Source organism: Muntiacus reevesi, chromosome 7 (assembly GCF_963930625.1).
Source record: "Muntiacus reevesi chromosome 7, mMunRee1.1, whole genome shotgun sequence".
In the NCBI taxonomy this organism is placed as follows: domain Eukaryota; kingdom Metazoa; phylum Chordata; class Mammalia; order Artiodactyla; family Cervidae; genus Muntiacus; species Muntiacus reevesi.
Genome location: NC_089255.1, coordinates 30,058,633 through 30,071,022, shown reverse-complemented (window position 1 = coordinate 30,071,022; position 12,390 = coordinate 30,058,633). Strand labels below are relative to the sequence as shown.

General features: G+C 38.3%; 1 protein-coding gene across 1 annotated transcript in view; it reads left to right on the top strand.

The window, feature by feature from the left end:
- The first annotated feature begins 862 nt into the window (after window positions 1-862).
- DPH6 (diphthamine biosynthesis 6) overlaps window positions 863-12,390 on the top strand; it is a 195,740-nt gene continuing 184,212 nt past the window's right edge. The window contains exons 1-3 of the mRNA XM_065940945.1: window positions 863-1,060; window positions 5,165-5,259; window positions 9,967-10,160. Coding sequence (XP_065797017.1) covers window positions 1,038-1,060; window positions 5,165-5,259; window positions 9,967-10,160 — 312 coding nt within the window. The 5' untranslated portion in view covers window positions 863-1,037. The remainder of the gene's footprint in view (window positions 1,061-5,164; window positions 5,260-9,966; window positions 10,161-12,390) is intronic.

Below are 12,390 nucleotides of genomic sequence, written 5' to 3'. Positions count from 1 at the left end.
GAATTTGGGAAAGTTCAAAAGGAGACACCATATGTCCTACCAACTTCCCAGAATCCTCTTCACTGGAATCCATATTGGCTGTGCAACGTGCATGCCACCAGGAAGGATCCTGAGTCAAGAGTGATTGGCCAGAAACAACCAGGAAACTAACCCCATCAACATAAGGCCTGAGATTGCAACCACGGTGGCAGAGCAGTCCTTCTGGGCTCCCTTGCCCTTCTGCTCTGCGCAGGGGCACCCCTTCACAATAAATTCTCTTGCTTTGTCCATACCTGTGTCTCCTCAGACAGTTCACTTCCAGAGTTAGACAAGAGCTCATTCTCAGGCCCTGGATAGAGGTCCCCTTCCTGAAACACAAAACCCTGAAACAGCCAGCTACCTGAAAGGCACTCAACGAATACCTGGCGAAAAAGTTTAGAAGCTAGAATTTCCTTCTGCAAGGCTGCTGGTCTTTGGTAATCAAGCCTTAATCAGCTTCCTAGCCTCTTTATCACAGAGTGACCAAAGCCCAGGGAGCCTAGCGGTCCTGGGAATAGCTCCAGAAGGAAGTTTGGGGTACTGAGGAGATCAAACCTAAAAAACTGAAGGGTTCGGTTCTTTTAGATGGGTGGCTGAGTTAGTAAAGACCAAAGTACTTTCCCTTTGTTCGTCCACAAGTGTTTCGAGTGGTAGCGTAAGTGACTTTGAACGTTTTCCTACCCAAACAAATCCAGTGCCCCCGAGCCCAGCTCTGCGATGCAGGCCTTGCCCTTCCCAGGCAGCTTCAGTGCCCTCACTTAGGTGGTTAGGCCGCGCCTGAACAGCGTTCTTTTCCGGGGACGCGACATCCGTGACTCACGGACTAGGCGCCAAGTGACGCGTGCTCCGCGCCCAGGTATCCCTCTGGCCGCCGCACGGGCGGCTGCGCCGGTTGCTGACAGGCGGCGGGGCGAACAGGCGCTTGAGGCCCCGGGCACGTCACGGCGGGGGCGACGGCAACGGCGGCGACTTCCCGGCTCCCTCCCGCGCTCGCCTCACGCACGCGCACTGCGCCCAGCATGAGGGTCGCAGCTCTGATCAGGTAACGCGGCGTCCGCGCTGCCTTCCTCTTCCCTGTCAGCCTCTAGTACTTTTCGACTGACCGGGCGGGAACCGCCGCCGCCGCCGATCGGGCGGTGCCCGTGCAGGAGCCGCTCCTCGCGGGCTCGGCGGCTCCTCCTGGCCGCAGGAAGAGGCGGAGCCTTCGGGCTACAGCCTGCTGGGTCCCAGGCCCTGGGCTGGTACATCCTCTCTGCCCTTCGCCGCCTCCCTGGTCGTATGGACTTCAGACTTGGGTTCAAATTGGATTTACGTTTTAAACTACTGATGCCTGGGACTCACCGCCAGAGCGTTTAGTTAGTCTGACCCGGACCTGGGTCGGATTCTCAAAAGCTGTCTGGCGTTTGAGAGGCAGCACTTGACGCCACTTAGTGTCCCCTACCCTTTTCTCTTCGTTTTCTTCTCAGGATCCTATCTTTCTGCGGGTCCTCCGGCTCAGCCTTATTCCCGAGGTTGCTACCAGCCCCGCCCCCTCTCACAAAAGACCACCTCTCCCTCTTCTGCGTTCCAGTAGTGACTGGACTGCTTCTGACGAGGATCTGCTTTAGCTTGGTGTCGAGGATAGAGATGGAATCATCCTGTTTTATCCTAGATCCAGCTGCCATTGCTTTGGAGACTCATTGCGTTTAGAAAAGTGACTTTATGGTAACATACTCCACATTTCAAAAAGAGTTTGAAATCTATAGTAACCCATCATGTTTAGGTGTCTATGACGACCAAAGGCTGGTCAGTTTAAATGGCTCCATACTAGTTCTGTGAACTGAAACAAAAGGAAACAAAATAACAACATGCAAAAGGGAATTTAAACTGCTTGAACGTTTGTTTGATGAGAATTGGATCGATGTAGAGTGAGTTGCATGCAGCCATGCAACCTGGAAGATTTCATGAAAATCTTTGTTCAGTGCCTTAGGAAACTAATACTGACTGAAAGCAGTGTGACCCGCTTAGAACTCTTGATATAACATCTTTTACTTCAGTGCCATTGTTAAGATACTAGACTGTAGTGCCAAAATAATTATTTTTATACAATGAATTTCTTCTGTAAACTGAATGATTAAGCTTTCAGTATTATGAATGAGCTTCAGTTGATATAGATCAGTAAGAATAAAAAGCAGTCCAGGAAATGAGTAATTCACATCCACATGCAGTTAACCAAAAGTTTAACCATTCAAGTAAGACATTTAACTAGTCTCAGAAATGTTGGAGGGAAAGAGAGAAGAAAATTGGTATAATTTATTACACTAAATATTGTGTGCATATTTTACTTTTATAATAAAACTAGTTACTTTTTTAAAGAAGCAATGTTGGAAAATTATTGCTAAAATGTAAGATCTATATAAATGTTGGAAGATATGCTCTAAGTTGGAGTACAGAATATAATATGTACATATGAATGTGCGTGCGTGCGTGCTTAGTCACTTCAGCTATGTCCAACTCTCTGCAACCCAGTGGACCATGGCCCGCCAGGCTTCTCTGTCCATGGGATTCTCCAGGCAAGAATACTGGAGTGGGTTGCCATTTCCTTGATAAAGTATGAAGTGAGTGAAGTGAGTGAAGTGAAGTTGCCCAGTCGTGTCTGACTCTTTGCCACCCCATGGACTGTAGTCTATCAGGCTCCTACGTTCGTGGGATTTTCCAGGCAAGAGTACCGGAGTGAGTTCCCATTTCCTTCTCCAATATGAATGTGAATGCATACATAATACATATATACATTTGTATGCACATACACTTTTGGATTTTAATTTAATACTATGAATCTACTTGTAATAAGTATGTTTAGTGTGTGTATGTGGGTGCACTAAGAGATGAGATATGTGTGTGCATTCTAGGGAATAAGTGAAACCAATATTCTTACATATCTTTAGACCATGAAGAACATTATTTTCCTAATACATAAAAGATTGCGTCATTTAATTTTACAGTTGAATGGCACCTTGAGGATTAGTTAGGCCATTCTCTAATTTTATAACAAAGCATATAGACCCAAGCACAGTGAGTAACTTAGCTTAGTATTCCAGAATTGGGAAATAAACTTCTGATCTTCTGTAGGATGTCTCCCCTAACATATGTTATGTATTCTGTGATGTTCTAAGAAGTGAGTAAGGGACTCAGCCTTTTCCAAACTTAATTTGACCTTGAAAAGCTTATGTTCTTAGAGCATTTGTTGGACACTGTTGTCCCACAGGGGGCTTCCCGTGTATCTCTGCTGGTAAAGAATCTGCCCGCAATGCAGGAGATCTGGGTTTGATCCCCTGAAGAAGGGATAGGCTACCCACTCCAGTATTCTTGGGCTTCCCTGGTGACTCAACTGGTAAAGAATCCACCTGCAATGCCGGAGACCTGGGTTTGATACTTGGGTTGGGAAGATCCCCTGGAGAAGGGAACGGCTACCCACAGGGCACAGTTTGGGAAATACTATTTTAGAATCATATTTGAGATCTTAGCATATTTTAAAATAAAAGGCCAAGTTCTGATTTAGGATATATACCCTTTAGTCTTTAATATTCTAAATATTCTAAAGAATTAGATCATTACATCCTGCAGAAATCAAACAACCAGGTTCAATAGGAGAAGTTGTGCAAGATATACTTATGGGAATATCAGAATCTGAGGGATGAGAGTGTGATATGTAACTTCACTTTGCCCTTTGCAATTTCCCTCCCCTTGAGAAGTTCAGGAAAAACTGTTGTTACTGATCAGAATATGGTTATTGTCGTTTAGTTGCTAAGACATGTCTGACTCTTTTGCAACCCCATGGACTTAACCCACCAGGTCTCTATGTCCATGGGGTTTCCCAGGCAAGAATACTGGAATGGGTTGCCATTTCCTTCTCCAGTGGATCTTCCTGACCCAGAGATCAAACAGAGGCTCCTTCATTAGCAGGGGATTCTTTACCTCTGTGCTACCTTGGAAGCCCTCAGAATGTGGTGAAAGTGAAAGTCTCTCAGTCATGTCTGACTCTTTGCGACACCATGGACTGTATAGTTCTCTAAGCCAGAATACTGGAGTGGGTAGCAGTTCCCTTCTCCAGGGAATCTTCCCAACCTAGGAATCGAATCAGGGTCTCCCACATTGCAGGCCAATTCTTTACCAACTGAGCTATCAGGGAAGCCCTCAGAATGTAGTAGAGGCTGACAAGTGCTGGGAACTAAAAAGGCAAAAGGGTCAGCTTCTAGGATAATCAGTCTCTTAGTTTCTTTGCTAATGAGTAGGTCTAAACATTGTCTGGGGATACATTTGCAGATTTTAAGCAAAGATTAGAATGAAAGGAAACAGGAATAAAACAAAGGGAGGGAGACAATGATTTTTAAAAAAGAAGAAACATGCATAGAGAGGAGCAGTAGAGTATTTAACCAAAATAGTATATTGGTTGCAATTCAACCTTGTTAATGATGAACTAACACTGGTCTTGAGTAAGTGATTTGCCTTAGATAGATTTGGTACCAGAATTTAGAAGTTCCTCAGGCCTTATCCTGCCATCGAATGTGGTGATGGTTGAAAGCTGAAGTACTTATAGTACTAATGTTTAACTTTATCAGGGTAATTCAGCTTTTAGATTTCAACCTCTACAGAATTTGAACCCACCAAGTGTGTCAAACTTTGTCATTTGACTGGATCTCAGATCTTTAATTTGATCCTTTAATTGGTGTTGGTGACCATCATTAGCATTCTCAAAGTGGGAGAGAACAGGTACTTTTTATACTTTTTCATAGAAAATTTCATCTGAGAAGTATATATAATGTGTTCAACTGGAATGTAAAATTAAATCATTTTTTATTTGCAAAACACTTTATATATTAAAGCAAAACCACTATCAAAAACCAAAGAGTTACCATTTTAGCATAATCTTTGTTATGATGGCATGTAATTTCATAAGCCCTTGCGAGTAGCAACTTAAGATATTCTGATTCCTTTGATCAGTTGCATATGCTGTGGAAATTACACATTCTACTGCAAAATAAGTCCCTCAAATATTCTGAAAAGCTGAAAAAAATAATGTGTTTTATTTTGATGCATAATGAGACTATGTTAAATAACAGTCAGTAACCTGATATTTATTTGTCTCCTTATCTATTTATTTTTTTAGTGGTGGGAAGGATAGCTGTTACAATATGATGCAGTGTGTTGCTGCTGGGCATCAGATTGTTGCTTTAGCAAATCTAAGACCTGCGGAAAACCAAGGTAAGTGTGTACATATATTGGAAGTTTCTCTAAATGACTGAAATTCCAGCCTCATAATTGCATTGTCTTATATACAATATGCAATTAATGGGAACTCATATCTTTAGCACTGTTTAGATGCTACATTCTGTGCTAAGTGTTTTCAATTATGTAATCTTTAATCCTCCTAAGAACTCCTAGAAATTTACTCCTAGGCAAAGTTACTGAAGCTTTGAGTTTTATAATTTTGTCCAAGGTAAAATAGCTAATACAAACTTGTAGAGCTGACACTTGAATCCTCTTACCTCAGAGTGCACTGTTGTTCCACTACAACACTTTTCCAAGTGTTGTTGGCAATGCACGGGTAAATAACATACAACTCTTTGGAGCTTGGAAAGTAAGATATATGTGAATAAATGATAATACATACACTTTGTTACTAAAAGCATTCAGTTTAGCCATCTTAGATGTAAACTAAATGTGTGATACTTGAGAAAACCATTGAACAATACATTTCCACTTTTTATTCATCTATGGTAATAATGACATCTGCAAATAATCCACAGACCTTATTTTAGCTACTTTTTTCAGTTTTTCTCCAATGAAATTTCTCCATTTAGATGTTGTTTTTTCTCTGTGTCCATGTTGGTATCCAAATTTCCTCTTTTAATATGGACACCAGTCATATTTGGTGAAGGGCTCACTCTAATGACTTCATTTTAACCAACTACATCTTCAATGACTCTATTCCCAAACAAGGTAACGTTTTGAGGTATTAGATGTTAGGACTTTACTCCAAGAATTTGGGAGTGACACAGTTCAACCAACAAAATCTTTTTTTTTTTAATTGAGATATAATTGATATATAATACTGTATTGATTTTATGTGTATAACAGTGATTTTATATAGATGTATATAATATACACATATATGCACAACAAGTTTACTTTACATCCATCACCTCACATAATTATATATTTTTTCCCATCAGACTTTTAAATAAAAGAAAAATATTCATTGATTTGCTTTTTATACTCTTTTATTATACCCATGCAACCATAGATATTAACTGTTGAAATGTAATAGAGGGAGATTAAACTTGTCTAACTCGATTACTGCTTTTCTACTAAGATCTTTTTATCATCCCCTTTACTCAGCTTCTTTTAAGATTCCATGCTTTTACTCTACTATTATTTTAGGATTAATTAAATTATATTATATGCAAAAACACTAATAATTCCTGGCGTGAAGTAGGTCCCCAATAAATTTAGTTTATTCTGAGTGAGTAAAAGTGAGTGTTAGTTGTTTCGTTAAGTCTGACTCTTTGCAATCCTATGGATTGTAGTCTACCAGGCTCCTCTGTCCATGGAATTCTCCAGGCAAGAATACTGGGGTGGGTAGCCATTCTCTTCTCCAGAGGATCTTCCTGACCCAGGGATTGAACCTGGGTTGCGGGCAGATTTTTTACCATCTGAGCTATCAGGGAAGCCAGTTAAATCTGAATCTTGCACTAGATATTCTTCTTCCTTCCTTCCTTCTTTCCTTCTTCAGTGCTGCTGGCATATTGAATTTTTATTTGTATATCATTTTACAGTTGTTTTCTATTTATTTTTTTAATGCCCAAATAGATTGTTTTTAAACTTCTTGAGAGGAGAGGTCATATCTTCTATATTCCTTTAATTGTTCCTCAGTACTTGGGACAACTCTGTGCCCCTGGTAGGCATTCACTCAAGGTTTATTGATTGACAGATGAATAATGAACTAACTAGAATTAACCCTGCAAGGGCAAGTGGTTATCTGAGTTTTCTTTCCTTCTCTGATTAAGAGCCAAGTAATGCTTGAAGTGAAGTGGGAATATAGAGATTAGAAGTATTTTATAGGAGGAAGTAGAACAGGTCCTGTGAAGGTCCTGTGGAGGGTCAGGTGTAAACATACACTTTGGATATTGTATGGGTTTCTGATGATTAATAATAATAGCATTTTCAAAGTGGTATGTTTAGAAAGCGACCTCCTCTTTCTGACTTTAAATAATGAAGAGAAAATTCTTTTAAGGGTGAGTGGGAACTATACTACAACTTCTGTATTATAAAAGAAGCAGCAGAATTTCCTTGCAGGTTGTATTCTGTTACTTAAGGAAAGAATTTTCTTATCTTTTGTGGCCAGTCAGGCAAGTAATTTTTTAAGCTTTCTATCTTTAGAGGTGTTGGTATTTAAAAAGAAGATTGTTTATATAATACATGCTTGATGTAATTTGACTCCGTGGAGTTTTTATCTTGTCTTCAACTTTTCTACATGAATAGTTATAGTTCCCTTCTACTGAATCACTGATGTACAGATTTTGACTTACAGTGTGGTTAGGTTGAAATTCATTCGTTGAAAATGTCCTGTCGAAAATTCATTTAATACACCCAACCTACTGATCATGATAACTTAGCCTAGCCTACCTTAACTCCGCTTAGAACACTTACATTAGCATACAGTAGGGCAAAATCATCTAACATGAAGTTTCTTTTATAATAAAGTGTTGAATATCTTATGTAGTTTATTGAATTCTGTAGTGTGTGGAACTGAAAAACAGAATGGTTGTATGGGTACAGAATGGCTTTTAAGTGTATCAGTTGTTTACTGTCTTGATCATATTGTTGCCTGGGAGCTGTGGCTATCTACTGCTGCCCAGTATCACAGAGAGTATGGACCATGTATCACTAGTCTGGGAAAAGATAACAATTCAAAATTTGAAGTACAATTTTTATTTAATGTGTATTGCTTTTGAACCACTATAAAGTTGAAAAATCCTGCTTCGAATCATCTTTATAATCTTTCTTGTGCTTAAGATTCACTAGCAGGGTGGGTAAGATGACAAGCAAATTATGTCTTTAAATTATGCCTCTTAGTGGAAGGCTCCTCTGTCCATGGGACTCTCCAGGCAAGAACTGGAGGTTGCCATTCCCTTCTCCAAGGGATCATCCCAACCCAGGGATCAAACCCGGTTTTCCTGCATTGCAAGTGGATTCTTTACCAGCTGAACCACCAGGGAAGCCCTAGAATATTGTAAGTGAGAAAGGATTTAGTAGTAAATGGAATTGGAATATTACAAACTAAAAGCTGGTGGAAATCAGCTGCACTCTCATTGTAATGGAAGAGAATAGATGGCTGTGGGTTGGTAGATGGAGAGTTTAGCTAATCTTGATTTAAAATCAACAGGATTTGATGATTATTGAATGATTCATTGACTGGCTTTTTTTCCTCCCCCAAACATGTAAAAGGAATCTTAACAAGGAATGACTGGTAGAGATGACTCTGGTATAAAGTTGGTTAAACTAAATCATAGCACTGAGTTTTCAGTGGGTAGTCTGGAAAAGAGTTTATCCCCATAGTGGGGATAAATGTGAATTTGGCATAAAATTCACAAAGCTATCTCTTTAAATTTGTAGTAGGAACGTTTGTGGTATGTTAATTGAGGTGCTTCAGGCAACAGTGGAGCCTTTTGGTTTTATTTGATCTCATACTATTGTTGTTATCTAGCTTCCATTAATAAAAGTTACATTGTGGTTGGGACTAAATGGAGCCTTAAAGGAAAATTGTCATCTAGGTTTTTGAATTCAGTAAAATGTAATTATTTTGCTAACATCAGGAAGTTTCTGGCTGAGAAACTCAAAGTTATTTAAATATATTAATTCGATTGTATTAATTGTCTTTAAAGCTAATACATTTAAAGATCTGGTTTAAATTTGAGATGAAGGTACTCTAAGAGATTTTTAGGTTACTTTAAAGGCTATACCTCTCCTTCCTACTGAAACCAGGACTAGACAGATTTATAATAATAGTATGAGTACGTGGAGGCCAATCTGTTGTGTGAGCCAAAATCTGATAGCATCCGGTGGCAATTTTGATTATTGAAGGCCCTTACAATATAATTTTTCATGCCTTTTGATAGAATTCTTTCACATTCAGTGGAAAGACTAGATCTGCTTGGCATATATGCATATATACACGTATACACACAGATACACACATATGTGTCAAACATTGTTTTGTAACTTTTTAAAAGCTTAAAAATATTTTCTAACACCTTCCTTGTCATTAATATTCTACCACAGCATTTCTAGATATTGTCTGTGCAACACAAATACCCTACGAAAATGTAAGTTTTGTATAGATAGATAAATTTGAGAGATAATTCACACTCTCTCGCCTTGTTAGAGCATCTTAAAGCTGCTTAGCCTAGGAAGAATTGCAGTTAAAACACCTATTTAATCTGGTTTATCCTCATTTTTTATATAAATTCATTTGCCCACAGAATCCTTTATTTTTTCATCTAGTACTTAATAATATCTCATGGGATTTCTATTCTGCAGAACATACTTTAGAAAATACTCTTCTTCAAAATTATATTAATAGCTGCATAGTATTATGTGACTATACTATAATTTTAATCTATTGGTATTATAAAAAATGCTGTGATGAATATCTTTGCTTTATGTATATTCATGATTCTTTTTTCTAAAAAATAGAGTAAAGAAATCAAAAAGCCTATTCCAGTATATTTCTAAGTTCATTTGTATCACTAAAAAGTTTCATGTGACTTATCTGTTTGAATATTTTTGTTCTTATTGATAATTTTGGAATCAAATTGTGTTGACTGCTCTATAGGCTATGAAACTCAGGTGGACTTTCAAATCCACTGTCTTTCGTTCTGTTTGATTATTTCCCTTTATTTGTTGCAGTGGGGTCAGATGAACTGGATAGCTACATGTATCAGACAGTGGGTCATCATGCCATTGATTTGTATGCAGAAGCAATGGCTCTTCCCCTCTATCGCCGTACCATAAGGGGAAAGAGCATGGATACGGGACCAGTGTACACCAAATGTGAAGGTGATGAGGTTGAAGATCTCTATGAGCTTTTGAAACTTGTTAAGGTATGCAGAGCAACTAATTACATTTACTGAGTTTGGTGTGTAATTTAGTAAATTATATTTACTGAATTATTTAATAATAAATATTTTACAACTCTAAGCAACCCAACTATTCTTTGAAAAGCCATTTTGTCTTTTCAGTTAGAAAACTGTTACTATGCCTTTATATTAAATATTATTTAAAGATAGAATTTTTGATATAGTCTGGCACCGATAATTGTCAAATGATATTTACCCAAGTTTTCCTTAGAATTTTGGAGCTGATGAGCTTTCAATCATGTTTTTAGCAAATATTTTTTTGAATGCCTTATTATATGTAGTTCTAGGCACCGGGGATAGGACAATGAACAGACAGAAAAAGTCTTGTGTTGTTGGAGCTTACTTCTCTGTAGGAGACAGGTCAATAAGCAAATACATAAATTATATGCGTGCTGGTGAAGAGTACTATGAAGAAAGATGAAGCGGAGTCAAGGTAATGATGAGTGATGGCAGTGAGTGGTCCAGAAAGATCTTTCTGCTTTGGTGAAATTTAAATAGACCTAAAGAAAGAGAGACTGAGCCTTACTTTAAGTTAGTGAAAGAGGTTTATAAATTAAATACTAAAGTTTCTGTATATAAGAGTTTGCAGCAATTGTGCATTCATTCTTAATTTCTCTATATGGAAAACTGAGGGAGAAAGTATGGGACTCATCTATCTAATAGGCAGTATACTTAGTAAATGTTAATTAATAGATATCCTTTTATATTAAACAGTCATCTTTTTATTCTTATTATAGTCAACTATTTAAATACAGTTCAGTACTCTTAAATATGAATTTTATCCAGTCAACTACAGGCAATTCATATAAGGTGTAGCTAGTGAAATAGATAATTTAAACCAAATATTTCCTTGATGTCTTAATATTTTTTTACAAAGGAAAGAAAATTTCTATCCCTTCTTGTACCAAGGGACATTGCATTTTATTTTCTCATTCTTTAGAAAAGTTAAGCTTTTCAGAAGCTGTTATGAACCCCTGTCATGAAAAAATTTGCTAGTCCCAAGTAGCTACTTTAGTGCTATACTTCAGATTTGATGCTGATCAAAGCCTAATATTAATTAAGAATTTTGATTTTAAAAATAGATGAAACTCTTCAATTCTTTTCACTTTGAAAATATCTCTTATTTGCTACATCAGTTCAGGTCAGTTTAGTTGCTCAGTGGTGTCTAACTCTTTGTGACCCCAGGGACTGGAACACGCCAGACTTCTATATGTCCATCACTAACTCCCGGAGCTTGCTCAAACTCATGGCCATTGAGTCGGTGATGCCATCCAACCATCTCATCCTCAGTCATTCCCTTCTCCTCCTGCCTTCAATCTTTCCCAGCATTAGAGTCTTTTCCAGTGAGTCCGTTCTTTGTATCAGGTGGCCAAAATATTGAAACTTCAGCTTCAGCATTAGTTCTTCCAATGAATATTCAAGACTGGTTTCCTTTAGGGTTGACTGGTTTGATCTCCTTGCAGTCCTAGGGACTCTCGAGTCTTCTCCAACACAGAACACTCTTATTTTTATTTACCCTTTAAAAAACAAAACTGATAGGGAAAGAATGATTCTATAATTTACTATTTAGAAAAAAAAATTACTGTTTGGATATGGGTAGCATAAAAGGTAAATACTTTTCACAGGAAATCACAGGGACCTGATTTCTTCCTTCTGGGAATATTCATGCTAATAACAACTATTTTGATTATCATCATGTCTAATTCTTTGCGACCCTATGGACTGTAGCCCACCAGGCTCCTCTGTCTATGCAATTTTCCAGGCAGGAATACTGGAGTGGGTTGCCATTTCCTCTTCCAAGGGATCTTCCCAACCCAGGGATCAAACCTACCTCTCCTGTGTCTCCTGTGTTGGCAGGTGGGTTTCTTACCACTGAACCAACTGGAAAGTCCTATCAAACAACAGAGAAGGCATAAAAGAAATTCCACTTCTCTCCATGTGGACGACTAAGACTTTGACAACGTTCACTTTGAGGTGTGAAATACTGAGCACAAATTCTTCATTCTCAGAATTCTTTCTCATGGTACAAAGAAACTAGGTACTAAGTTTGTAGCATAAACCAACATTACCAAGTGGTAGGACTCAATACTACAGGTAATTAGGTTGCTTAAAAACCACTGATAACTGATAACTTCGGAGAAACTGTGATAATAACATCCTTCCGAGAAAGGGAAAGATAATAAATTACTAATCA